At 38.0% G+C, this 26,983-nt stretch overlaps 5 protein-coding genes across 5 annotated transcripts; 2 read left to right on the plus strand and 3 right to left on the minus strand.

Moving 5' to 3' along the window:
• The first annotated feature begins 5 nt into the window (after positions 1 to 5).
• On the plus strand, positions 6 to 8,559 carry LOC110173427 (homeobox protein Mohawk-like). Its single transcript, XM_055151939.1, has 8 exons — positions 6 to 97; positions 1,229 to 1,245; positions 3,559 to 3,610; positions 3,695 to 3,854; positions 4,227 to 4,383; positions 4,451 to 4,768; positions 8,196 to 8,229; positions 8,310 to 8,559. Exons 1-8 carry the CDS (start codon positions 6 to 8, stop codon positions 8,557 to 8,559), a joined length of 1,080 nt encoding a protein of 359 aa, XP_055007914.1.
• Positions 8,560 to 9,468: 909 nt separating this feature from the next.
• On the minus strand, positions 9,469 to 12,759 carry LOC110173486 (ras-related protein Rab-18-B). Its single transcript, XM_020939503.2, has 7 exons — positions 12,553 to 12,759; positions 12,161 to 12,216; positions 12,010 to 12,071; positions 11,718 to 11,790; positions 11,501 to 11,619; positions 11,338 to 11,404; positions 9,469 to 10,703 (listed from the first exon to the last, which is right to left on the minus strand). Exons 1-7 carry the CDS (start codon positions 12,618 to 12,620, stop codon positions 10,531 to 10,533), a joined length of 618 nt encoding a protein of 205 aa, XP_020795162.1. The 5' UTR covers positions 12,621 to 12,759; the 3' UTR covers positions 9,469 to 10,530.
• Positions 12,760 to 13,524: 765 nt separating this feature from the next.
• LOC110173428 (patched domain-containing protein 3) lies at positions 13,525 to 16,493 on the plus strand. The gene is made up of 4 exons (XM_055151940.1): positions 13,525 to 14,381; positions 14,457 to 14,578; positions 14,639 to 14,784; positions 14,983 to 16,493. Exons 1-4 carry the CDS (start codon positions 13,668 to 13,670, stop codon positions 16,491 to 16,493), a joined length of 2,493 nt encoding a protein of 830 aa, XP_055007915.1. The 5' UTR covers positions 13,525 to 13,667.
• A 221-nt stretch (positions 16,494 to 16,714) lies between these two features.
• On the minus strand, positions 16,715 to 23,129 carry LOC110173465 (ATP-dependent zinc metalloprotease YME1L1-like). Its single transcript, XM_055151339.1, is given in 18 exon segments — positions 16,715 to 17,550; positions 17,630 to 17,716; positions 17,796 to 17,869; positions 17,954 to 18,080; positions 18,157 to 18,308; positions 18,418 to 18,573; positions 18,654 to 18,766; positions 18,853 to 18,915; positions 19,000 to 19,132; positions 19,224 to 19,376; positions 19,461 to 19,634; positions 19,764 to 19,847; positions 21,612 to 21,762; positions 21,858 to 21,967; positions 22,045 to 22,054; positions 22,102 to 22,383; positions 22,460 to 22,594; positions 22,945 to 23,129. Coding segments are annotated over 18 exon segments (2,181 nt in total). The 5' UTR covers positions 22,978 to 23,129; the 3' UTR covers positions 16,715 to 17,406.
• A 24-nt stretch (positions 23,130 to 23,153) lies between these two features.
• On the minus strand, positions 23,154 to 26,903 carry LOC110173429 (acyl-CoA-binding domain-containing protein 5A-like). The gene is made up of 14 exons (XM_055151338.1): positions 26,796 to 26,903; positions 26,343 to 26,466; positions 26,158 to 26,230; positions 25,854 to 26,004; positions 25,745 to 25,774; positions 25,410 to 25,610; positions 24,806 to 25,021; positions 24,635 to 24,726; positions 24,418 to 24,556; positions 24,134 to 24,336; positions 24,012 to 24,059; positions 23,818 to 23,930; positions 23,338 to 23,743; positions 23,154 to 23,241 (listed from the first exon to the last, which is right to left on the minus strand). The coding sequence occupies exons 1-13, from the start codon at positions 26,878 to 26,880 to the stop codon at positions 23,731 to 23,733; spliced, it is 1,488 nt and encodes a 495-aa protein (XP_055007313.1). The 5' UTR covers positions 26,881 to 26,903; the 3' UTR covers positions 23,154 to 23,241; positions 23,338 to 23,730.
• Positions 26,904 to 26,983: the final 80 nt, after the last annotated feature.

Raw genomic sequence — 26,983 nt, forward strand, 5'->3', positions numbered from 1 at the left:
TCATAATGATGCCTTTAAAGACACCTCTGCCGTCCAGTAAAAACAAGAACTCTGCTGCTCCCACTTCAAACATCACTCTGAAAAATGACGTCTATTGGTAACGGATAATTTGGCTCAATCATGTACCTGTTTATATAGTACATTAAAATAAATATGCCCACCTATTTTAATGCATTTCCATAGAGTAAAATATACAGTATATTTGGGCCATTTTAAAGTCAATTTTTGGTAATGAGCTAAAAGCAATTAACTTAAATCAAAATAGAAATGGCCAAAAATGTCTTATCTTGTTGAACAGAGGTTAAAGGGGTTGTAGTGATGCAATACAAAAATAGAACAAAAATATTTAATCTGCTTTTACTGCTGACATATACTTGAGCAGTATTTTGAACAGTGAAAAATGACAGTATATCTCACACTGACACACTTGCTCTGTAAGTACTATTTAGTGTCATGAATACTTCCTTCTTTCAAGAGGCATTAACAAAAATTAGGAGAAAAGTTAGCTTTGGTTTTAGCCCAACACTAACATTTGTGGTTTTATGTCCTGAGTGGGGACTTCCAGGTAGTATGTTCCATGCCCAGAAAATACAGTTATCCCACTATACTTACTTTTTCCACTATATTACTTTAATACTTTAAAATCGTATTTTGATCCAAATATTTTAGTGATTTAACAATGACTAATTTACCTTGGGGATTCCCCGTTTTGACATTGCAAACCACCTACATCCTACTTTGCATATTTGTTTATGATTTTTGTTTTATTGCTGACTTACTGTATATTGTTTTTTTTTTTTTTTTTCTTGGCCCATGGGGCATTTTATTTTAAGATGGTGGTGATATTAGACATAAGATCATCACATGTCATTACTGTTAGTTCAATCTACCAATAGATTTTAATCAAAAAGACAGAGTATTATGCACTGTTTTTTGTGTGTTTGTTTGTTTTGTTTTTTTTGTTTCATTTTGTTTAGTTTAGTTTTTTTTATTAAAGGGTTTGCCTCCTCATCTGATAAAAGTTTGGAATAAAGAGCCAACAAACCAAGATAACTTGATAAATGATAAATAAGCTTTGGATTTAGCTCGAACATAATTGCTTTGTGTCATATTATAATTTTGGGTATAGTCAAGAGTATATAGCATACATATCAAACTACCAACTACATATGTCTGTTTGGCTTCTTTAACATGTCCCCTGGCTGTCAGGGTGACTGTGTCTCTGTAGTGTCAACAGTGCAGACGGTGAGCTCTGGGACAGGGTTAAATGGTGTGTGTTAGCATGTAGCATTCTCCAACCTCTCCTTCAGGAATGTGCGCCAGGAATTTATGGCACCTGAAGGGGACGCATGTGTTTTTCAGCTCCCAAACTCAACCTCCCCACTGATATCTGTAAATTATGTACAGGGGTGAGACTTATGGGCTCTTTAATATGTTTAACAGTTGAACACGATCAGCAATCGCGGTCTAAATGAGAGCTAAAGGGACATTTTATCAGACGTTTGGTGTCCCTGAAGATGATAAAGAGACTGGATATGAAAAAGTTATTATTGTACAATATCTGCAGATTTACAGAAGAAAATATGGATAGACAAAAGAGACACATATTCAAATGTGGCCCTATCTTGTAACATTGAAGAGGCAACACACAGATCGGTGATTAGACTGCATGGTTAAATATTTTATTGATGGATTACTGAGAATTTTTTTTTCCTTTTACTGCGGTGGATGGAGTTCTATTTATTTTAGCCATATATATTTCTATATTGGATAAGTATGGTGTTTTGATATTTCTTTAAGTGTTCTCAAAACAGTAGCAAGCTGAAACAGATGTTTATTTAATCAGACCATGTCACGCCGAGTATTTCAGCTTAATACACATGTATAGAAAATAGTGCTGATATACTGTATGTTTAACTAGACAGGCAAGCTGTATCAACTTTTGGGTTATTTGACTGGAAAAGAAAAAGCTTCTGTTCAATTTAAGGGAGGGTTCATGCTTGATCTGGTTTGGTCCTGGTTTGAGCCCAGCTGAATCCTGATGGAGACATGGTTTGAGCCTGTTCAAGTTCCGGGTTCAGGCCTGGTTTAGTCCAAGTTTAGTTCCAGGTTTATTATTCTAATCCCAGGTGTGTGTTGAGGTGGTGTGTGTGCAATTGTGTTATTTCATAAATACTCTAATGCGTAGGCTACTGAATGCAGACAAGAAATAAGAGTTCTAGCTTATATTACACTATGTTTATACCTGGACTTGTTTCATTTCATTCACACATTTTGAGTAGCCCTACCATCTACATCTCTCAAGCTCGAAATGCTCTGTTTCATCTTGTGATTTTATGTGGTGGTAGTTTTCAAATTAACAGCTACCTTTTACCTTGCATTGAGTAGAGATTGGCAATTCAAGGGATGAAATTATCCAAATGATTGTAGTCAAAGTGTATGAAGTTTAATAACACAATGTAACACAGTGGAGTGTTTTCTTTTTGAGAGAAGAATACAGCCTAAATATGCAGGGTTTGTGTGTTAAACATGTGCAAAGGAAACAAAACACAACTACAGGTATGTCTGTGATGAGGAAAATCATTATAAAATAGATCAGAAAATAGTGTAATATGGGCCCTTTAATCTGACCTGTATATCTGTACCTATCTTTATTATTTGACAAATTTTCTTACATTGCGATTTGGATTTCTCTCACAATGACAAATGAATATGATCATAGTTAACTCAAATCTGGTCCCAGTTTTGTCTGTCTTTATATTTTTTGATTTTTGTCAGTGTAAAAATGTTATAATATTTTCCAGATTTAAAAGACTTCCAAACATCTGTGAATTTATTCCATCTTCAGACCGTCTCTGTTATCCACCAATTTGTATGGAGATCAGCCCGAGCCCTGGAGGATTCTCTTCTGTCTAGCACTGGGCACCATTCTGTGGTTTTCCCGATTATTAGGCCCTCTGTAATTACACCATCCATTTCCAAAGTCCCCACTAAAACATGTATTATTATTTGCTGACACGATTTTTGGTTCAAACCTCAACATCCACAAAATCTGTCGACCTCATGTTGAAAAAATGTGAGTGTGGTGAATTGCTTAGCGTTGGCAGCAGTCACATCAGGCCAAATGTTACTTGTAAATCCTCTGACCGCATTTGCTGATATACATGTGTTATAGTTTTCATATTGCGGGGTGCTACTGCTGCTCCACAAGCTTGCACGTGATTGGATGGTGGGAGGGCCAATCGGCAGAAGTGCAGAAGTTTAGGTGGGCTCTCCTCACTCTAGACTCACAATATCTTTGGACCTTTTCAAACACAACTAACTGAAGCTGCTGGGAGTATCATCTTTTTGACCAAGATACAATTTTTCTCTCCTTTTTCCCTTTTTTACAAGTATGGAAACATATTTTTTTCTTATTTGAGGACATTTTGGTATGCACCTGTTGACGCTGGAAAGAATGGACAAACTTGACATAAAATCTACAGTGCTAGAATTTGGAGACAGAAGAGGAGAGGCAAGTAGACTGAACAGTGAAGACACATCTCCAGGTTGTTTAAGTGAGATGTCAAGAGGCCACTTCAAATGGATCACCAAAATATAGGAAATATGGGTATGTACAGGTTTGCATATGTAAATAAACTATTCAGATTTAGTTTGTAGTTTAAAATGAATTTTGTGATTCTGTCTCCCTTAGGTCTCGTCTTGGTGGGGTCAAAGTTCGCCATAAGAGGCAGGTGTTGCAGGATATGGCAAGGCCACTCAAGCACTGGCTTTACAAACACCGGGACAACCCTTATCCCACCAAAACTGAGAAGGTTCTATTGGCTCTGGGATCACACATGACACTAGTGCAGGTGAGAGTGGGTTTTAAAACACTACAATAACTATTTTTTAAATTATTATTTTAAAGCTTTTATTTAGTTTGAGAAGATTTTTGAAAACTTGCTTTTTGATGACCAAACAGATTTGTGAGTTTGACAAAATAAAATCAAATATGAAAAATGTATGGTAAATATTAAAATATATTATACTATAGCAGTTATAAAATGGCTTATCAACCCACTGTTGTAAAAGGAATAAAATCACTGTTGGGAACTATTACTGTTTACTTTGAGCTTGTCTACTGTAATGATTATGTTACCTTGTGTCAAATGTGAGCATGTTTCTTTCAAGGAAAAAGACTGGATTTTCAGGTGCTTATTTTTTACAACTCTAAATGTGCACAGGTTTCAAACTGGTTTGCCAATGCCCGGCGGAGGCTGAAGAACACAGTGAGGCAGCCTGACCTGAGCTGGGCCCTGAGGATCAAACTGTACAACCAGTACATCCAGGGCAACGCCGAGAGACTGAGTGTGTGCAGCGATGATACAGACACAGACACAGGTAAGAGCTTTAAACACACCTGCATCTATTGTTGGCTTCTTGTGTCACACCAATCTCATTTCCACAGACGAATGCCCACTACAGGCCCAGATTCGACCCTCAGATTTTGGCAGGATGTCCTCCCACCAGAGCACCCTACAATCCCAGAGCAGAGTCCTCTCCAGCGGGGATGATGGGGTGTCAGGCCCCTCCAAATACAAGAGCAGTTTACTGAACCGCTACCTGAACGACACGCTGCGTCACATGATGGGGGCGGAGCGAGTGGCGGGCACAGGCAGGAAGCGGAGGAGCCACTCCGAGTCCTTCAGCTCCAACGACTGTGAGCGGGATGTGGCGTCGCCAGCATCATCATACAGCACAGAGGCCAACTACGTCTACCACATGGGTGAGAGAGCTTTCTGCAAACTTACAAGAGAACAAAAAATGCAAGCAGGAGTTGGTGGTTTTCAGACTGTAGAATGCGGTGATGTCATGCTTCCTGATTCCTGATGTGATTACATTGTACTTTCCTATGAAATATCCAAAAGGCAAATTCACATATGTTGTACCTGATCATTTCCATCAGTGACTAGACCCTAGAACTTGCTATATTACAACATAATTCTCAATTTTATCAATATTCATTTAAGCTGTCCCCATCTCTGTTAAATATTAGGTCCTATGGATGTTTTTTTTAATGTAGTCTGAAACCCAACAAAAAGAGGGTATTATTGGTTTTCTTTTGCACTGCAGACTTATCCCACAAACAAACACATGTGTTGGCTCGACTTGTGTATCTTGCTTCTGTTGACCAAATGTAAAAGTTTTTGTCATTTACTGTCAGTCCTGTCTTGCATATACCACATCTAAGGCCCACATGTTGAAGTATTAGGAACAACCGAATGAATAGATGATCTAAATGTTACAGTAAAAGTAACTTCAGTCAATTAGTCTGTCTTCAGTTTATATAGTTGTCATATGTCATAGATTGATGCAATGAGAGAATCTGTGCCAGGACTACTCACTTACTTATGCATTAATTCTGGATTTATGCTGAATATGTGTTAAGATGACAGTTTAACTATGCTCTTTTCCTTACTTTAATATTTACTACACCATCGTGTACAGTAAAACTAGAACTGAGTGAACCAAAACTTCCATGCAAGTCCTCAGAGAACCTAGACATCAATAAATCCCTGGCATTCCCTGTAAGCAAGCAGCTAAACTTAATTCAGTTTGAAAGTTACTACAAAAAGTGTGTACATTTGTGTGCCCTATCAGACCTTCAGTGGCTTGCATACTATGACAAGCTCAAAATCCAGATCAATCTGAGAGCCAAATCTTTTACAAACATATCTAATAAAGACTCAGACAAACGACAAAATCCCTGGTTTTATAAACTGGAAGGCCTCAGTTACTGCACACCACAAATATCATTTCCATATATTTGAATGTGCCGTTTGTTCCGCTGCAGCCGCTTTGCCATGGACGTGGAAATGTCCCGTCCAGTCTCGAGGACAATTACAGCATGTCTGAGACTTTATACATCCCAGGGTGACAAGAGCACAGCCCAGCCAAACATAGTTAAGGGGATGGTCAGTTAAAGAGCTACTGTATGACATATAGGTTTGCTTTTAATAGATCTGATGCTTCCAAATACACATTTTGATTAAAAGTTGATAGGATATTTTTCAGTTACTATTATTTAATTTTTATTGTTTCCTCTAAATAAACTGCAGTGGTTAGATTTGCAGTCATATATCAGTAATTATCAGTTAATAAATATATATATATATATATATATATATATATATATATATATATATATATATATATATATATATATATATATATATCACATTTTCGTGAATTCCCCTCCAAAAATGTTGAAGATTTATGATAGAAAATATTTGTTTCACTATAACACAGACAAGGGCCTTTCCCACTTGGGCTGCCAAACATTAGACATTATATGTCCTTAGGCAGTGGACATTTCATACACAGTGCTGTATTACTTTTTATATAATTTATAGACATAGAAAGTTATATATAGTTTGGTATGATATTTTGTCAAATCAGGGACTTTTCAAAAAAAAAAAAAAAAAAAAATGTTAAAATGTATGTTAAATGTATGGTCTGAAACAGGTCTATCACTTCACATTGCTAATAATAAACTAAAGAATTAACTTTTTGGGTTATTTTCACATTTTTAGAATAAAAAATGCCCTTCTATCTGGCCTGGTAAAGGTTACTCTCAGTGCACTTTTTTTTTATATATATATAATTTAAATGCATTACTTTTAAAATAGTAAAGATGTATATATGGTGATTTTTAGTCAAACTGTGTAACCTTGTTAAATGTTTGTCCAAGCACCTAACATGCTTCTGTAGGTCGTATTTGTGGAGGAGGTAAAGTGGAAAGAGTCAGTGCCAGATCCATGATGTGCTCTCAGCTCATTAACACCTCAGTACTTGTCCCTAGAGACGCCTAAAGCACCTCTGAACTGCACTGATGGGCTCATAACCCACAACACACTGTCCCACATTCACCAAATATGTCCATTTATGTCCTAATAAAATGCTATGTTATTTGCTGACTGTTAGCGTGGCTTTTACTGTTAGCTTTGGTTCTTAAATCAGGTGCAGTGTTTCCCAGAGAAAGTTTAGAGAGCTATAAAAGTGACTCCAGTTGTGTTTTATTGGGCACATTTAAAGTGAAAACATAACCACTACAAACATACCTGGACCAATGTTGCATTTTCATCCCATTTTATAACAAATGAAAACAGTGGTGCTGAGTGGGGACTGCTCACGAGGATATAAAGTATTGGTATTTTCTGAGCACTTAGTTGTTTTCCAGAGAACATTACAATGGCACACCTGTTTGACTGGAGCAGAGCATTGTGGGAAAAACACGATGCGTAGGGGAAGAACACCCAAGGTATAAATCCACTCGTAATGTTGGCTCTATGAATCAGAAATGGGAAAGCTCCAGTCCATAATAAATACATAAAGACTCCCCATAGGCGACCCAAGGGACCCTTGAGTGAGTCATTTGCATGGGTAGGTTTATATAGGATGCCCTTCCTAAAACAACTATCCCTTCATTTATTCTGGCCTGTGGCATATATAAGGGACTGGAGTCCATCAGTTCATCCCATCTGTAAATCCTAGCCCCTTGACATAGCACACATGTTTCAAGAGAATAAAATACAGAGCTGAGAACAGTTATTGGCAAACAATGTGAAGCTGAAGTGGATACTCAGTAGCAAAGAGTATAAAATATCTGAATGATTTACTATCAGTGAGTAGTTGCTTTTGGCTGGAGCATGGCTCAGGGAACCAGAGACGGAGATGTTTCGGGCTGTTAGCACCAAAGGACTGTGTTGCACAGCGGGCCTCTAATTTCCCTGTCTATTGCTCTGAGCTTCAGCCAAAATCTCTGATATCTCCAAAACAGCAATATTCCCAAACTGAAATGGAAACGTGTTGTGCACATAATACATGCTTTAGCAGACCACTGTCGAGCAGTATGGCATTACTGCCTTATTTTGGGAAGAATGACTCTGCAACTGATTATTGTTCAGATGTTGTGGACAAAGAGAAATGAAAATATAGAACATGGGAAGGTAAAGTGGTACAACACACAGACCAGTTACTGTCTGTTCCTCCATTATAAACAAAATGAGAACAACAGTTTCTCTGACATAAAATACAGTTTGGGGTGCACTCCTTTGTACTGCGGTGTCTTCTCTTTTTTGTTTTTTAATTTAGATAATGTTGGTGAGAAAACCAAATATCTCTTATCATTTTGCCTTTGTATTTTATTACAGACCCTGTCGACTACACCTCTACTAAGTCTGGCAGGTCAGTTAGAATGCACATATTAATATCAGACAAGACTGTACAAGCACAGTCAGTCATAATAGTGAATGTTGTCTCTTCAGTGAGCCACAGCATGGAGGCGACCCTGGCTGGAGAGAGTTGCACGCTGCAGTGGCCCTGACCAGCCTGGCCCAGGGACAGAGCAGTGGAGTGTCCAGAGAGCCCCTTGCTGTCTGCAGGACCCCTCCTTTGGACAGACCGTGTGCCAAACCCCACCCCTCTTGCCCCGCCCTCACCAGCCGCATCATCCAGAAGTCCTCTCACATCGCTGAAGTCCAGACTGTCAGGGTGGCTCTGGCAAACTGTGTGTAGGCATTAGCACATTATTCCATATGGGGATACCAGATGCTAAAATAGCCAGTGCCCTGTTATGTCTGTAAAACTCAATGTTATGTTTCACTTATGATTAACTCTGACATCTGAAAAAGCACCAAACACTAATGTATATTGTGTAACTTTTCATTTTGATGTTATTGACTTACCATTGCCTTCTGTTCTTCTAAGTTATATTAACTTTCATGAGACTGGATTGTCGTCCAATGTTTTGAGTCTGACAGCAGCTATTTGAATAAACCCAATGTGAAATCTTCTGGCCTGTGCCATTCCTTAAATCACTGCTTGGAATGTCATGAGCAGTGTTTGACTGTAATGTAGTTAGTGGTATATTTCATGTAGTGATTGTTCCTAAATTATTGTCAAATCTTTTCAAATGTCTTATTCAATGGTTGTAGTCTGGGCAGGACTGTGGTATTAGCACAGCTACAATTTGTCCACGTGATTAGTCAATAGTCCTCAAGGTTTCTGAAACTGTCTTCCCTATTTTCAGTCGACCTGTCAAAAGTTGGTAAAATTGAGCGCATTATAAGCGTTAGCAGTGCGTTGACTGCTGTTCCACTCATTGGAGATTTGTGGGGAGCGTCTTGTTCCATGTGGGGACATCCTGACACCAAACATAAGCTTGTAATCATAGCCTCGCTTCAGGCGCTATTCTGCAAAACATGATTAACTAGATCTTTCCACTCGCCTTTTGGTCGGCTTTCTGACATTTTCTTCGAACTATACTTCAGTTTTGCGTGTGTAGCAAAGTCAACATTAGTTACATTTTATGGAAAGAGCACCTCACGCAGGGTTTCCATTGTAAACCTGTTTTTGATTAGTTGGGCTGTGAGACAACACGGAAAGTTAATGGCACGTCTCAAATAGCAATTAAACAACAGTTAGTGACAGATCGAGGTTGTCCTTTATTTAAGATTGCAACAAAACAACACAGGAATTGTAGTCAGTTTACATTAAGGCAGATTTCATTTTTAACTATTGCTTAAAATGACGCAGACAGATGCACATCAAAAAACAAGGATAAAATGGCCAAGGACAATGATAAGGGCATCAGAAAAAGATAGAGCGCAACAAATAAAAACTATTGCATATTAACGATATAGAAATGTTCAGGAATGTCCTCAGACCATTATGTTCGATTATTGTCTTCATTGGCCAAAACAGCACACAGGTAGAGCAACTATGAGGAAATGTATAATCTACTTCAAAATCTACATACTGTATTGTAAACGCCGCCACCATTGTAACTTAACAAGATATGGTCCAACCTAGAAAAACTTAATAAAGACATATATTTATTCATTAATATACGTTGGAAGTGAGGTCTCCACATTCTGTATAGGTACTAATTGTTTTAAAGATTAAATAAAAGATAAATATATTGGAACCAATTAACTTCTTTGGGGATATTTGCTGTGATCTTACACATGAAATCTAATAAAATAGTTTTATACACTAAATCAACAATGTGTACTGGTTATACTTAGTTACATAGAGTGACGGATTTTTAAATAAAGCAAAACCAGAACTTGCGCCTGGAAGCACTGGATTTAAGAGACATCTGTTCTGATTATGACTGATCATCGACAATACAATTTGACAAGCTACGCATGTGCTGTAACCAACAAACTGGTTCAAGTTATAGGCACTACTCCATTAACCTGATTCGATCATGTACAGCTGGATCTCTCTCACCAAAATAATTAATTCAAACCAGATGTACATTCAGGGTTCGTTAGGTCAAATACTATATCTCCTTTCTCTCAAAAGGGGGTCTACTTTTCATAATGCTCTCATTCATGTTTTTAAAGAAAGTAGTGAACTGATGGTGGCTTAAGAGAAGTGTGCAAACAGCAAAGTCCACTCGGCCAACAGAAGTTTAACCTAAACCGTAGTGTCTGTCTGTGGTCTGTAGCCATTGGGTCAGATTGCACTGAGGTGTCCTTTTCATGGTATGGAGCAGTAGCCTCCACATGCACCGCCCTGGCTTTGCTCCTGCACCCCTAGGGTCACCTTCTGACCCTGGTGGTCACTCTCCCACAGGCCTGGAGTCTGCAGGATCTTCTCCACCAGCTCCTCGAAGGCACACTGGACTCCGTCTTTGGTTTTTGCACTGGCCTCTGAACAAAGAGGAGGGACACCAAGATTTATGAGATCAGTGAAAATATAGAGACCTGTCCAAAATGTTACAAAACTGAAAAACAATGAGACACACAGGGTTACAAATTTAAAACAGAGTCTTTCTCCAAAGTAATGAAGGAGGGTTTAAAATAACTTTGACTTGACAAAGATGACATACAAATGGAGTACAAGATAACTTCATTACTTTAAGACAGGAGGATGAAGATGTCCTTGCAGTGGATAAACTTCATGACATCTTCTACCCAACCCTTTTTAAAATGCCTTAAATTTGCCATTTAAGATGGAAACTTTACAAAATACTAACCTAATTTCAAGAGAGGAGCAAGTGAAGATGAGAATCAAAAACATGTGCAGACGTGGACTCGATAAATGAAATCCCAGATTTTAATCATAATGTATTTCTGCTGCGGAGGCTGCATCTTTCAACAGAGGTTTAGCCTGCTCAAGTGGTATACACTAGGCTACAGAGCTTAACTCCATATAGTGGTTTGTGACGCAATGTCTTGATCATCACCAACTATGAAATAAGTATTCTGATGTTCAAGTCCACCATGTTTAGTTTTCAAGACCACAACTTCCTTCAGGATATTTCACATCAAACAGCATACAAACCAATAAACAGCATGGAGTGTTTTCTTGCAAATTTCAGTCCTTCATTTCTGTCCACTTCATGATCTTCCTGCAAAAATTGTTAAATTATTAAAAAGTTTTGATGCAATTTTCTATTTTTAAATCTACAACATATAGAATAAGAACAGGAATTATACCAACTCACTCTGTCAATTTTATTCCCAACAAGCATTTTCACAATGTCATTCCGTGTTGTGTAGGTCTCCAGTTCATTCAACCAGTTGTCAAGTCTTGTAAAAGTGTCACGCTTGGTGACATCATACACTGTAAAAACGATAATAATAATATTCAATAAATAAAGAAGGAATGGTGTAGATATTGTAAATACATTAAATTAATTGACAGTTTTAAATGAATAATACCTAAAATGACACCCTGTGCACCACGGTAGTAGCTGGGAGTCAGGGTCCGAAATCTTTCCTGTCCCGCTGTGTCCTGGTTAAGACAAGACACACTTCACTTAAGTCGCCAAACCAAAATCACATTCTAATGTAATGAGTGAAGGTTTTCTAAAACATCTCAGACATAAGGAACATTTGATGTTTGATGGTGATGTTTTAATGAACGATGTCGCCCCCATCTGGACAAACAGTGATCTACATTATATTTTTAACACAAAGCATAAGTACACAATGATCTACTGTGTATTCTTACCCATATAGCGAGTTTGGCTCTGTTTCCATCTATGGCAATAGTCTTTACTTTAAAGTCCACACCTGTGAGTGAAAGGAGAAGGACGTACTCAGGTGTGTTTGGGCTTTACAGTGGATAGGCTGTGTTATTGTGTACAGTGGACACTACAAACCTATTGTGGCAGTCTGCTCTGGATCAAAAGTGTCATCTGTGAACCTCAGAAGAAGGCTGTAAAATATACAAACATATTCAGAGCATGTCTGAATAGCAGCGATGAGGAAAGACTAAAATACACTTGAAATAAGATCAGATTAACAAGACAATAATAAACTTAATAAACACAATAGCACATAAAGTTTAAAAAAAAAAATGTCCCTGTGGTGCTGTACGTTTAGTTATGCTTTCCATCATACAATAACACTAATAAAAGATGAGTTAATTTGAGAGAACAAAATGGACCTCCAAGGCTCAGCACCTAAGCAGCAATAAACTTACATAACAAACAAGAATGTCAACATTACAACAGGCTAGCTACAGGCTCCGCTAATGCAAAAATCCACAAACCTGGACTTTCCGACCCCACTTTCACCGATTATCAATAGTTTCAGAGTCGTCAACACGTCTTCATCCATATCCCTGTGATAATAGTCCGGATCTTGACTTGTGGATGTCTATGGAAATGTTTAACTTGTTTTTAGAGCCGTAGCAGCAGCAGTAGCACCTAGCAGGCTCCGCTGACAGTTTGTTCAGCTCGCGCAACTTCCGCACCGTGAGTGACGTCACCAGTAAATAATGTAATGGTCATTTTTTATGTTTTATTTTTAATGTTATTTTTAATGTTTTATTACTTTGACCCCCAAATACAGAGGTGGGTAAAGTACAATGCATGCATATAGACTATGGTTTAGCCAAGATCTCCACTCAAATAAAAGTAATAATAATAATTTAATGTTACTCAAGTAGGAATAAAAAAAAGTCCAAAATAGGACTCAAGTAGCCTAAGTAAAAAAAAAAAAAAAAGAAGAAGAAGAAGTTTAGGTTAAAAAGAATATAAACCTATGTGACTGATGTGTGACAGGACATAAAGTGTAATTAAAATCCGAACAGTGGGTAGAGTAACAAGTACATTTAGTAAGCGTAGCCTCTTGTGGAGAAGTCAGAAAACTTCTATGAAAAATACAATTTCTTCAAAAAAGTCTATCCGTTTATGTAACAGCTACCCACATCTGCCAAAATATAATCCTTTAAAAACATAACAAATTTCAAAAGGTGACTGTTTATGTAGCCTACTAGTTGAAAGGATAGACTATAGAGTGTGTTGTTACAGTAAAAGCCAATTTATTTAATTTTGTGTTTAATTTAATTTATATGTTTTATTTGGACTGTATTGAGAATTTTTATGGTGTATCTCCCAAAGCCAGGTTACAGAACAATAGCACTAGGCATCTTTGTGTGTGTTACCTCAACCATAAAAAGCACTTGGTGCTAAACTTAAAGAGGTAACTATTCTTAAATAACAATTAAGATACAACTAGCCTCTGTCTGTTAAGTCAGAGTCTGTAATCATGCAAATTTGAGCTCAGGAGGGAACCCTTATAAAGACAGGTAACTAGATGTCAGCAACTAGTCCATAACTCTGAGTGACCGGCTTCAGTTTTGGGCAGTCTTTTGATTCTATAATGGGCAGCTTCTATACAGACTGCATTGAGAGAAACTTCAGAGCAGGTTATAAATCCTTGGGATACTTCATTGGCAGACATCCTTGGTGGTTCTTGTTCACTCCAATCTTTTTTTCCATTGGTCTCGGAAGTGGGTTTTACTTTCTCAAGACCCGGACATCAAACAATATTGAAGAGCAATTTACACCTTTAAATGGACATGCTAAGATGGAGAGAAAATACATGCAAGAAACTTTTCCAAGAAACAGCACAGGGTTTTCAAGTTTGAGAATGACCACAGATGGAACCTATGCTACTTTTATTGCTGCAACTGATACTAATATTTTGTCAATTAAATCACTAGAGGAAGTAATTGAGTTGGACTTTCAAATTAAAAGCATGAAGGTGCAATTGGCCAATGGCACTTCTGATTATTCTGATGTTTGTGCTCTCGTAAATGGACGTTGCAGTTCAAACAATATCCTAGAGCTTATCAACTACAATGCCCATAATATAGACTCAGTTAACTTGACTTTTCCATGGTACAACTCTGAAAATGGAAGTCTACCTTTGTTTACAATTCTGGGAAATGTAGACTTAAACATAAATAGCTCGATAGTTCAAAGTGCTGAAGCAATACACCTGATTTACTATTTAGAAACTGACAAAGCAACAGCTGATATCTGGTTGGAAAATTTTCTAACTTTACTCTCAAATCAGTCAACCTCTGTCCAGGTAAGCTTTTTTTTCATACAAACCTTTTCAATTTTGTTTTGCATATAATGTATTAATAGTCTGATTCTGTTTTAGGTATCTTACGCTACTTCCATGTCAATGCAATGGGAATTCGAGAAATCCTCAGATTCAGTCATCTTTCTGTTCTCTATCACGTACACCATAGCCATCATCTTTTCAACTGGATCTTGCTGGAGGTAAGTATTAACAGTTTTCACAATATAATCCTACCAGTATCTCATCATATCTTACTGCAGATTGGATAATGTCAGGACAAAGGTGTGGGTGGCCCTCTGTGGGGTACTCTCCACTGGTCTGGCCATCCTCAGCGGGTTTGGGGCACTGCTGTTACTGGGACAACCATTTGTGATGACAGCTGCATCCTGTCCTTTCATGTTATTAGGTATGGCTGAACATTTTATGGCTGGACATTTGGTTTTGTTTTATGTCTTGCATTACTTACATTTACATAACTTTAGTATCTAGGTCCTTCTTAAATGTACTCTATGTGGCTTTTCTGATAGCAAAATAGAAGTTATTTATTGTTTAGCAATAAAAGTAACACCTGTGGACCTCTGGTCCTTCCCTCTTCCCCATGCAGGTACTGGCCTTGATGATATGTTCATCATGACCTCGTGCTGGCAGAGGACGCGTGTTTTAGACAGTGTCCCTAGACGATTATCCCAAACCTACAGTGAAGCAGCAGTGTCCATAACCATAACCTCCATCACCGACGCTCTGGCTCTCTTTCTTGGCTACACCTCTCCGTTTGGCTCAGTCCAGTCCTTCTGCCTGTACGCTGGGGTCTCTGTCGTATTCTGCTACCTGTACAGCATCACATTTTTAGGGGCATGCATGGCTTTGAATGGCCAAAGGGAAGCAGGCAATAGACACTGGTTTACCTGTATGAAAGTGCCTGAAGATCTGCCGTCAAGTAGTTCAAAAGTATTTAGTCTTTGCTGCATTGGAGGAGGTTATAATCGGATGACTGAAAAGGAACCAGGAGAGCCCGTGAGTTCTTTCTTTCAGAGATTTTATGGGCCATTTTTGACCCACAAGTTCATAAAAGCATTTGTTTTTGTCATCTATGCTGCCTATTTAGCTGTAAGTGTGTTTGGATGCCTGACCATTAAAGAAGGACTAGACATAAGGAATCTCGCATTAGATAACTCTTACATTTTAGATTTCTACCAAAGCCAAAAAGAGTACTTTTCAGATTATAGCTGTAATGTCATGGTAGCTGTGAAGCAGCCTTTTCCATACTGGGATGAAGAGGAATATGAAAAACTCCACAGTTGTATTTTGACATTTGAAAACCTACCTTATGTCAATAGTACTCAGGCATGGTTCCTTGCATTTCAAGAATACGCAAATGAAACTAATCTGAACCTAACCACCCATGAGTTTTATAAAAGCAGCTTAAGCCAATTCTTGGACCTATATCCTGAGTTTAAACAAGACATCAACTTGACAGAAAACTATGAAATTCAAGCATCTCGTTTCTTCATACAGACTCTAGATAGAACAATAGTGAAAGATGCAATGGTTGGACTAAGGACAACAGCAGACACATGTCCTATTGAGCTACTAGTCTACCACCCTTTATTTATCTATTATGACCAGTACACAGTGGTAACAGACAATGCAATTCAAACCATAATGATAGCAGTAGTAGCAATGCTGGTTATAGCATTTCTCTTCATCCCTAACCTGATTTGTTGCATTTGGGTAGCTTTTGCCATTGGCTCAGTAGTAGTTGGTGTGGCTGGTTTTATGTCACTATGGGGTGTAAGTCTAGACTCAATATCTCTCATTAACCTAGTCATGTGCATTGGATTTTCTGTGGACTTTTCAACACATATTACTTATGCCTTTGTCTCCAGCCCCAAGTCGGATGCCAATAAGAAAGCTATTGACTCTTTGGCCCATTTAGGTTTTCCAATATTACAAGGAGCACTGTCCACCATCTTAGGAGTGGTCGTGCTGTCCATGTCTGGGAGTTACATATTTAGGACCTTCTTTAAAATTGTATTTCTTGTCATCTCATTTGGTCTGGTGCATGGTCTGGTGTTCTTACCTGTGTTTCTCTCTCTTGTGGGGTCACTGGCTTAAATTTTAAAATAATTTACAATATTAGATGTGTGTTTTTTTGCATAGTAAAATAAAAAAAATATACATAATAATACAATTCTTGTCATTATCTTCTGAAAAATTCACTGCATTTATTTCTAAATAAAATACAAATGAGGAATACGTTTTTTTCTATACTATCCTACCTCCTGAATCCTTGAAGAGAACTTGTTTTATATAAAGTATGATCCATCAACACACCCTTTATGTTTTCATCAAATTTATTCACACTTGACCCAGTTTAAACATTACCATAAAAATGATAAAGCCGTAGCCACATCATGAAGGAAATACACAGCTTCAGTTCACCAACCATCATCTCTCCTACAATAATTCACATATTGTCAGCAATTTTGACAACAAAGTATAGGGCTCTAAATGTGAGAATCCATTTCTTTTGTACTGTTTTGAGGAGCCAAATTGACAATTGAACAGTTTTGAGTCTGGGTAACATTTTAATTAACAAATATCTGTACACACAACTTTAAAATACACTATTGACATTAGAGTGCATAAGTGCATATCCACAAACATTTCCCACATCTGATGCAGACAGCAGTTTATCCATTTTGTGGCTACTTAATAAAATTAAGTACGAGTTCAATGCAGCAAGATTTGGAATTTGAACAGCGAGAATGTAAGATTTTTGTGACATCCAGTTGGACACCTGTTCTGATGTCAATAAGCACCTACATGTCACAACTGGATTCCACAGACCCAAACTTAACATTTGTGTAAATGTACATTCACTATTTTCTAACACTTACTAAGTGACCTGAGAAAGACAGAAGAATATTCTTTCATCTTCAGTGACAGCATTAAATAGTTTGAGCACTGACTGACTTGAGATGGTGTGTGGTATTGTTTTCTGCTGTCCCATCAGTAGTGTCTGGTCTTATCTGCTCTCCAGAGCCTTGCCGTCCAAGACCATTTTAATTTCTTTGGCATCTAGTGTCTCATACATGAGCAGGGCATCTGCCAGACTTTTGTGCTCTTTAGTGCGAGATTTCAAAAGAGCTTTGGCACGTTCATAAGATTCCTAAAAATAACAAAAACAATATAAAATGTGCATGCATGTACATGTCTTTCTCTCATATGTAAATATACAGGACACAGACCTTCAGAAGCTGTCTGACTTCTTGCTCCACAGCAGCCTGTGTCTCTGGGCTTTGCTCCGTCATGTCTCTATAGGTCATTACTCCCAACTGAAAAAGAGGCAGAAAGTCTGTATGAACAAACTAGGGTATGCACTTGTATAGTTAAGCTTTTTTTCTGTTTGCTAACCTTGTCACACATTCCATATCTGGTCACCATCATCCTTGCAATCCTGGTGGCAGCATCAAAGTCACTAGATGCTCCTGAAATTAAGACACATTTTTACATTACATTTTTTTAAGACCAACTAAGACACCTGTTGTATTGCTCGTCATAGTCTTTCTAACCTGTTGTGATGTTTTCTGGTCCAAACTGCATCTCCTCTGCCACACGCCCACCCATACTCACATCCATCTGGGCCAACAGCTGGGAGCGGGTCTCACTCCAGCGGTCATTCTCAGGGAGCATGGACACCTAAATAATCCACATTAACTCATAATACATTGTGATGTAAAGGGTCATACTGAATTCTGACCGTGGGATTTCTTACATGTCCCAGGCTGGGTCCTCTTGGCATGATGGTAGCCTTATTGATTGGCATAGCATCTTTGGTGTAATATGCTACAATTGCATGGCCTGATTCGTGATATGCAGTTATTTCCTTGTTTTTCTTGTCAATTTCTGCACTCCTTCTTTCAGGACCTAAAATATATATGCAGTAAGCATACACATCAGGGTTGTTGTAACTTGTACAGTAAAACATGAACAAGACAATGATCGCTTTGTGTTTTGTCCCACACTTTTAGCTCACCCATGAGAATTTTGTCTTTAGCAAACTCCAGCTCTTTCAATGTAACCATATCTTTCTCATCAACAGCTGCCTTCAGGGCTGCCTGGTTCACCAGATTTTCCAGGTCAGCACCTGAGAAGCCCACTGTGCCTCGGGCAATAATACTGGCCTCAATGGCTGTGAAAACAATGCACAATATAGCCTGTATCCTGTAACACTGAGGTAAACAATAGCAAAATATATGTTTGGGTCATTACCTGGGTCCACTTTAATCTTTTTGAGATACCAGTTGAGGATTTCTGTGCGACCTTTGACATCTGGTTTGGGAACAGTCACTTGCATATCAAAGCGTCCTGGTCTGATCAGGGCACTAAAAATAGATGACAAATGTTGTTAGAATAGTCATTTAACAATAACCAACAATGAAACAACACAGTTTTATAAAGCTAAACTTACTTATCCAAAGCCTCAGGAAAGTTTGTAGCTCCAATGATAATCACACCTTCATTTGTTTTGAATCTTCAATAACACAAACAGTATTTGACATTAGCAACAGCTGATCACATTGTACATTTCCTTAAGTTATCTAATTTAGGCTATTACCCATCCATTTCAGCAAGTAGTTGGTTGATTGTCTGTCTGGAATATGGGTGCATAGGAGATTCAATCCTTTTCCCTCCAACACTGTCCAACTCATCAATAAATATCACACAGGGTGCATTGGCTTTGGCCTCCCCTAGAAAATAAACATGTTTTTAAAAGTGTTTTTTTTTTTTTTTTTTTTTAAGCTTTAACTACCATATTATTAAAACATTTAAAATACACACTGAAAAGATTCCTGATGCGACTGGCTCCCACTCCAACAAACATTTCATCAAACTCTGACCCAGAAGCATAATAGAATGGCACCTCAGCCTCTCCAGCTACTGCTCTGGCCAAGAGAGTCTTTCCTGTCCCCGGGGGTCCAACAAGCAGCACACCTGAAGGCACGCAAAAGCACATGTATGATTTAAATACAATTGTTTTTATGCCACTATATTGAGTGAATTATCAGTGAGGCCCACCTTTAGGAAGTTTTCCTCCCAGTGCTGTGAACTTCTGCGGGTTTTTCAGGAACTCCACCACTTCCTGAAGTTCGTTTTTAGCTTCCTCGACTCCTTTAACATGTTCAAAGGTCACATTTTTCATCTGCACTGGGTCCACAGCAGAGTCCAGTCCTGATGTGGTTCGGAACCGTACTGTCAAGAATGGTTAGATTACAGTTCGAAATCACACCACACAATGCAATCACTTGTAATCACTACAGGCCTCTTTTAATTTGCATTTCATAAACACACACAAAGATATAAAAGGAAAGGAGCCTTTACCCGATAAAAATGGTGTCTTTGAGATGCCATAAATCCCAACAAGAAGCAGCACCAGTAAGATGAGGCGAGTCCTCCTTAAAGAATCTACACGTTTGCATACAAAAGACAAAACACTGACTGCTGGGCAAATGAAAACACTATTCGACTAGCTACGCAAGATAAAGTGTATAAAGTATACAGTCCCTGACAAAAGTCTTGTCGCTTATCCATTTTGTACAAACAAAAGCTTATAACCTGACTTTAAATTAATCGATTGGTTTTAGAAATGTCTCATATGAAAGCTAAAACCCTCCCAAATTATGCTCAATATACTAAAATAAATTTGCTTCACTGAAGAAAGATTGATCATTTAATGAACACAGAAAGGTCAGATTTTGGCAAGACAAAAGTTTTGTCGCCTACAGAAAATTTAACAAATAATTTACTTCAAATACGAAAATATGTTGCATAACGTCAGTGAATTAAGTAGTGGTGCTGTGAGATCCATATTTAATATCTTGTATGACTTCCATGAGCTTGAAGGACTGCATCCATGCGGTTCGACCATGATTCATACAATTTGTTGATGAAGTCATCAGGAATAGCAAAGAAAGCAGTCTTACATGCCTCCCAGAGTTCATCAAGATTCTTTGGTTTTGCCTTCCATGCTTCCTCTTTCATTCTACCCCAGACATGCTCAATGATGTTCATGTCTGGTGACTGGACTGGCCAGTCCTGGAGCACCTTGATCTTCTTCGCCTTGAGAAACTTTGATGTCGAGATAGAAGTATGCGATGGAGCACCATCCTGCTGCAAAATTTGACCCCTTTTATGGTTGGGAATGTAAGAGGTAGTTAATACTTCTTGATATTTTAGGCTATTATCCACACCCCCATACTGGATGTAACACCCAGACCATGATTTTTCCACCACCAAACTTAACTGTTTTCTGGGTGAATCTTGGATCCATGCGGGCTCCAGTATGTCTCCTGCAATATTTGCGGCGGCTGTGATGTAATTAAACCAAGGATTCATCTGAGAAATCCACCTTCTGTCACTTTTCCAGTGTCCATCCTTTTAGCAGGCTGTGGGCCTTGGCAAATGCCACACATTTTTTTAATTGCCTTTTGTTTAGTGCTGGTTTCTGTGCACTGATTTGACCATGGAGGCCATTTCGAGACAGAATTCTACAAACTGTTTTGGTTGACACAGGGACTTGAGGTGACCAGGCCTGGTGGAGCTCTGCTGCAGTGGAAAAGGGGCTGGCCTTGGATTTTCGAATCAACAAACAGTCCTCCCGAGCAGTTGTCTTGCGGGGTCTGCCGGATCTGGGCTTGTCAAAAACATCTCCAGTCATTTCAGATCTTTTTCTTATTCTTTGTACTTGATGCTGAGACACATTGAAGGTGTCAGACACCTCAGCAGTGTATCTGTTCTTCAGCCTCTTGATAATTAACGCTTTGGTCTCAGGGTGGATCTTAGGCATGTTGTCAGAGGTCAAGTTGCAGTTGATGTGAAGGTCTGGTGTGCTGGGGTTCTTTTTATACACACCCACTAATTGCTTGATCAGTAACTGATCACAGGTGAGGCTGTAATCTAGGATTGGGTGCATCATATGACAAGGCAACAAGACTTTTGTCTTGCCAAAATCTGACCTTTCTGTGTTCATTAAATTATCAATCTTTCTTCAGTGAAGCAAATTTATTTTAGTATATTGAGCATAATTTGGGAGGGTTTTAGCTTTCATATGAGACATTTCCAAAACCAATCGATTAATTTAAAGTCAGGTTATAAGCTTTTGTTTCTACAAAATGGATAAGTGACAAGACTTTTGTCAGGGACTGTAATTGAAAAAATACTGCAGCCTGCCTTGGGTGCGCTGTGTTAGGGCTTGTGCTTTGAGGAACCCTTCGGCAAACCCCCTTTTGAAAGAATCCTGCTGCCCATCTGGGATGTTCTTGTTCTTTAACAGGCTGTCCAGACTCTCCACATCTGCCACTTTATCCCGGGTTAGGAAGCCCTGCAGAACAACATAATCGTTAAATACTCAAATAAAATAAAAAAAAAATTCATTAGTTGTAGTTGCGTCAGTATTTTGTGAAAGAGAGCACTGACCTTCATAAAAGATGGGGTAAATCCCTCTGGCTCAATTGGTCGATCCAGACTGGACTGCAGTCGTCTGGTTTTGTTCCTTAAGGTCTTAAAGCCTCTGTTCTGGACCCATACTTGAATGAAACAAGCATTAAAAACACACATTAGTCAGCCATACTGCATCTGATATATTAAACCTTTTTTTTTTTACCTGGCCAGTTCTCTTAGCTCTAACTGAAAAGGAGAGGAATGCTTGGCAAAAAATGACATTGATCCAGGAACATGTGGAAAGCCTGGTACGAGAGAAGACACACATACTGAAGCAAAGTTAAAAAAGATTAGCTTATTTGATCTACCCAAGCTTACCGTGCTTATTGTGGTAAAAGGAGTGTGTTGAGAGATGAGAGGTCCTCCATGCACTTTGACCCATGTGACCTAAGGACAGAGACCCTTCTTGGGGTCTAATGTGTGGAAAAACGCCATTCACCAATTCATCCAATTGCTGCTTCCCAAGATCTGACAAGCCCAAGTCACGCAGGTTCCACAGTGGCTATAATTCCAAATATGTGTCAATAGGGGTCTTAAATATAGAACAGGGACATTATGTAATTTTATTAAGCAAATACCTCTTTATGGGGCTGCTCTGTGTCTTTAGCATACTCTGTGTTATTTATTGTTTTACTTGTAGCAAATGTGCGGGTACCCACTGAGCCGTTCAACGACTGGAGAACATTTATCAAGTGGCTGAGGGGTACAGTCACCTGCAAAACACAGGAGTGGATATGATTAAATGCACTATTGAAAAAACGAAAATACAATATAAATATAATAATGAACATTTATAATATATAGGACATTCAATAGCATACAAAGGGGCAAAACGGCTTCGCATTAACTACATGTCATCAGTCACCACAAATGTGAGTGACGCAGTAAACGCCAAAGGTTACACAAACTGATCTGAGCCTTGTCTCCATCAATTTTATAAAAGATAGTAACTAAGGTAGGAGCAAATATAAGTTCTACTGTTATAATGCAAAATGTATAATGGTTGAACTTGCAATAGATGAAACCAAAACAAGAAGCGTGGGGCCTTCGTGTAGATTCCTACCTGTGGTTGAACGGACATTAACAAGGAAAACATAACGGGTCACTGCGATAATACGGTGTTAGTTGTGGCTTAAAGATCTTGATTAGGTTTATTTCATCCTTATATCGCTGATATAACACGCTATGCGAACTTGCATTGAAATTACTGCAACAGCTGACCCAAACCGGAAATAACATTGACGTAATTGCAGGACTCACAGTGAAATATGTCCCCATTTGCAAATACCGTAATTCGTTCCGCTTTACGTTCTGTTGTTCCTTTTGTTGACTTCGTTCTCAAATTTTACTCAAATCATATCTGATTTGCAAATAAATAAATAAATAAATAATAATAATAATAAAAACTTATAACAGCAGTGATGTTTTTAAGGTAACTAAAAATACAATAGTCCACCTTGGTCAGTTATAGGTCACAAAATTGTTTATTCCATCCTAATGAGAAATGTAGCATTGAATGTTATTTGCAATACACATGTAAATAGTAAAGACACACACAATAGTATGTAAGCTTTAATAGAAGTAAACTATAAGATAAGCTAAATGTTCTACATAAATAGTCTGTACCTATGCATTTCTGCCCCTTTATTATTCTTTTTAAAGAATATTTTCTGTCCTGAGTTCTTAATTGTTTCTGCGTCCCCACAAACTGGACTGATCTTTTTTTCAGCAGACAGATGCTATAATACTTTTTCTGTTTCTTTTCTTTGGAACTTCATCTTAGGTTTATAACGCCATCTAGGTTGTTTGTTTTAACATTTATTCCTCATGGTGCAAGTAGAAGGTCACATCACATAATTCTCCTGAAGAGATAATATGTGCAAGTTATTATTAGAGGAAACCCATCTTGAAACAATCATATTGGTGTTGACCTCACCTCCTTCTCTGCAAGTACAAAATGACAAGCCAGTGTGCAAACACAGGCCAGATCACAGTGAAAAACACAGTGAAAGAAAAGGACTGTGAAGGCCACCAAGACGGTTTGATGAACTGTAAAATTTAAACAAAAGAAAATGCATTTACATGAAAATATGTATTTATATATTTACCACTTTTATTTAGATGAAATACCTTTAGGGCAGCAGCCAGGGGATGTTGGTCTGGTGTAGGTGATGGTGGCTAAAATGTCAAATATACAAATGAAATAACACCTTTGATGAAAACATCATTGATCTCTGGTCATTGTATTTCACCTGTGATGTTTGGAGGACCTCTAGAGTATGCAGTTTGCGCAGCACATTCTCCATGTCTTGATGGAGTCTTAGCAGAGCGGAAGCTATGTGTTCATTCATGTTTTCCCTTGAATTACACATAGACTGTGTGCTCTGTGACACACAACAACATGCCACACTGACATTTTGACCTGACTGGGTGCCATAGGTTGGTCCAAAAGTCTCTAAAATGTTACATTTGTCAAAAGAATTATCCAATTATTAAAGAATCTATTCAATTTAAAAATGCTTCATTTTACCCATACCTCTTCTTGACATGGCACTTTTGAAGTCAGACGTTCTTATCCCATCTGTAAGACCAGGTTGATTTTCACTGTGTAGAGCTAGAAAGCCATTGAACCTTGGGTCATTATGCCTTTTAGAGAGGGATCTTGATTCATGTAACTGCAAATTTGAGGTGGAAACACTAAATACAGGCATCATAATAATAATAACTTTTGTAGTAGCATAATACGCTTGTACCTCATCAATTGCAAGATGTTCCATTGAATCACAGAATTCTTCATTATCTGAATCTGTAGATCTAACATTGATTACAGCAGGCACATTGTGATCTATGTAAAGCATGGACGATTAGCAAACTACTCCAAAGGTTTACATGTCATTATAATTTATTACACATTAGTATCTTACCACTCAGGTGTCCATTGTATATATAGGGATTGCATTGGATAGCTGGGTCTAATGAAAATGCTAGCTCTTCTTCTTCTACCTCACTGTTGAGAGAACTGTGTGTCCCATTGGTGAAAGAAGACACACTTGGCTCCATGCTGCTGTGGTTAGACCCCTGAAAGTCCGATCTCCATCTCTTGTTCTCAACCATCAAATGCATTTGGTCTGAATCCCATTCTTAAACATATAAATTGCATGTATATAGATCAGAAATAGATTTGAGATGTGATACTTTCCAAAGCACAATACATCTTAAAGGAATACACAGTATGCACTTATTTCAAGCTAATATGTTTTTTTTGTAATTTCATGGACACATGATGGATTTTTAAAAGTAGCTGTAATTGTGTATGAACATGTTTGTGTTTGTTGTATTATATTGTATCGTCATTAACATTCAGTATAATATTATGTAATGTACTATAAAATACTTGTAATACTTGTATTCATTCGGACAAAAAAAATCTGTAAATATTGTAAACTAAAGGCGAAAGTCAATTTTCTGTCATAAGCTTGAAATAAAATCAATGACAACATCAGGCACATAACATAAGTTAAGTTGTACCTCTTTCCTCCATCTCCTCTTCTTCCTTGTATTCACCATCAGAAATGTCCTCTGCACCATTTGCCTCATCTTCACTGGGTTTATGTTCACAATTGAGTCTGAAGCTCTTAGAATCCTCACTATTCACACTTTGGTCAACCACAATGCCATCATTTTCAGTTTCTGGAAGATTCTGTATATCAGCCCAAAAATCTCCAAAGCCTGAAAAATGACACAAATACTTATTATTATAATCGTCATACAGTTGATATCATCAAAGAACAAATAGCATGGACCTGTCTACATGTATTTATTTTTATTATTAGTGGTTTTAGACAAAACAATTAAATACTTGCCTTGAACAGTGGGTTTCATGGCTTGCTCATCTAGTAACAAAAGGACATCAATAATAATCTATTGGAAACGTTATCTGTGCCTACAGTTTGAAATTCTAGTTTACTATACCTGTATGGTTTGCAAATGGTCTTGTAAAATGTCTTTTGTCTATTTCATTTTCTTCAGCATCTTCATTATTGCTTTCCACCTCTGTAAAGAAGTTACCAAGCTTTTGTACCAAGTCAGTCACTTCTGTGGAAATTGGGATGGCTTCCAAGATCTAGAAGTAAACAACACAAAATCAGAGGTTTGTTAAAGTACCAGCACTGTATGATTGTATTTTGTCATAAAAGACTATTGCATCCATGGGTAGATCTTTAAGCTATATGAATATTCTGCATGCATTGGGCTTTCAATTTTGTGAATGGCCTACCAGCTGGATGTCTTCAACATAATTTTTCATCGCTTCTTCCCTTGTCATATTTCCCAAAGCACTCCATGCATCCCTGGAAACACAAATGGTCCAGCACAGACACTTCACATAAGCCCACAATAATGTTATTAAACCATAAATTCATTCTAAATCCAAATTTATTATAAAAAAAAATAAAAAAATACCATTTAGCTTTCCCCCTTGTGTCCCAGAAGCCAGTTGGTCGAGCGACGTTGCAGGGCCCTAATGTTGCCTGTTTGTAGTAACTGTAGAACATCAACATCATGTCATCTGATGGTTGGAAAGGGCCTGAAAACCCAGAAAAGGTAATATAAGAAGGACTAGAATCCAAACATTCTTTACAGTACCAACTCAAGTGTTATCTCAGTGCATTAAGTAGGTTACAGGAAATTTCTGTAAATCAAATCAGAACAAAATTACCAATATTATCATTCATGTAAAGGAAGTAGCCTAACCTACACAACATCCAATTCACAGCTAGTACACTAGCTCCAGCTTCATCTTTACTGCAGCTGTATCATTGCAGGTTCAGCCAAGAGTTGCAACTCTTCAGAGCTGAATGTAGGTCAATCACCGTCTGTTTACTCATGAGCAGGTCTAAGCCTAGACTGACTTACCATCCTCTGGCAAAGTCCAGATCACTTTTACTGCAGCATCAAATTTTTCCTCTAGGCTGTATTCGTCCTCCTCTTCTGGTGTCATGTTAATTATCAGCAAGGATGACAATAGACAAGAATTTAAATTAGGCATCTATGCTGATGAAAAAGAATTTCATTCACTGAAGGACAGTCTTTCTGATCAGAGA

This window comes from Boleophthalmus pectinirostris, unplaced genomic scaffold, assembly GCF_026225935.1.
Source record: "Boleophthalmus pectinirostris isolate CB_2022bp ecotype Guang Dong unplaced genomic scaffold, ASM2622593v1 HiC_scaffold_16, whole genome shotgun sequence".
NCBI lineage: Eukaryota > Metazoa > Chordata > Actinopteri > Gobiiformes > Gobiidae > Boleophthalmus > Boleophthalmus pectinirostris.

What these genes read in the sequence shown, in the direction of transcription:
- LOC110173427 (XM_055151939.1), top strand. Translation starts at nt 6, where the DNA reads ATGATGCCTTTAAAGACACCTCTGCCGTCCAGTAAAAACAAGAACTCT. An exon ending in CACACATGACACTAGTGCAG is followed by an intron (nt 3,855 to 4,226) that starts GTGAGAGTGGGT and finishes AAATGTGCACAG; the next exon opens with GTTTCAAACTGGTTTGCCAA. An exon ending in ACCTCTACTAAGTCTGGCAG is followed by an intron (nt 8,230 to 8,309) that starts GTCAGTTAGAAT and finishes TTGTCTCTTCAG; the next exon opens with TGAGCCACAGCATGGAGGCG.
- LOC110173486 (XM_020939503.2), bottom strand. Translation starts at nt 12,620, where the DNA reads ATGGATGAAGACGTGTTGACGACTCTGAAACTATTGATAATCGGTGAA. An exon ending in AGTGGGGTCGGAAAGTCCAG is followed by an intron (nt 12,217 to 12,552) that starts GTTTGTGGATTT and finishes TATATTTTACAG; the next exon opens with CCTTCTTCTGAGGTTCACAG. An exon ending in ACACTCCATGCTGTTTATTG is followed by an intron (nt 10,704 to 11,337) that starts GTTTGTATGCTG and finishes CTCTTTGTTCAG; the next exon opens with AGGCCAGTGCAAAAACCAAA.
- LOC110173428 (XM_055151940.1), top strand. Translation starts at nt 13,668, where the DNA reads ATGGGCAGCTTCTATACAGACTGCATTGAGAGAAACTTCAGAGCAGGT. An exon ending in ATCAGTCAACCTCTGTCCAG is followed by an intron (nt 14,382 to 14,456) that starts GTAAGCTTTTTT and finishes ATTCTGTTTTAG; the next exon opens with GTATCTTACGCTACTTCCAT. An exon ending in TCAACTGGATCTTGCTGGAG is followed by an intron (nt 14,579 to 14,638) that starts GTAAGTATTAAC and finishes ATCTTACTGCAG; the next exon opens with ATTGGATAATGTCAGGACAA.
- LOC110173429 (XM_055151338.1), bottom strand. Translation starts at nt 26,880, where the DNA reads ATGACACCAGAAGAGGAGGACGAATACAGCCTAGAGGAAAAATTTGAT. An exon ending in ACAAGGGGGAAAGCTAAATG is followed by an intron (nt 26,231 to 26,342) that starts GTATTTTTTTAT and finishes TTGTGTTTCCAG; the next exon opens with GGATGCATGGAGTGCTTTGG. An exon ending in ACCATTTGCAAACCATACAG is followed by an intron (nt 25,775 to 25,853) that starts GTATAGTAAACT and finishes TTTTGTTACTAG; the next exon opens with ATGAGCAAGCCATGAAACCC.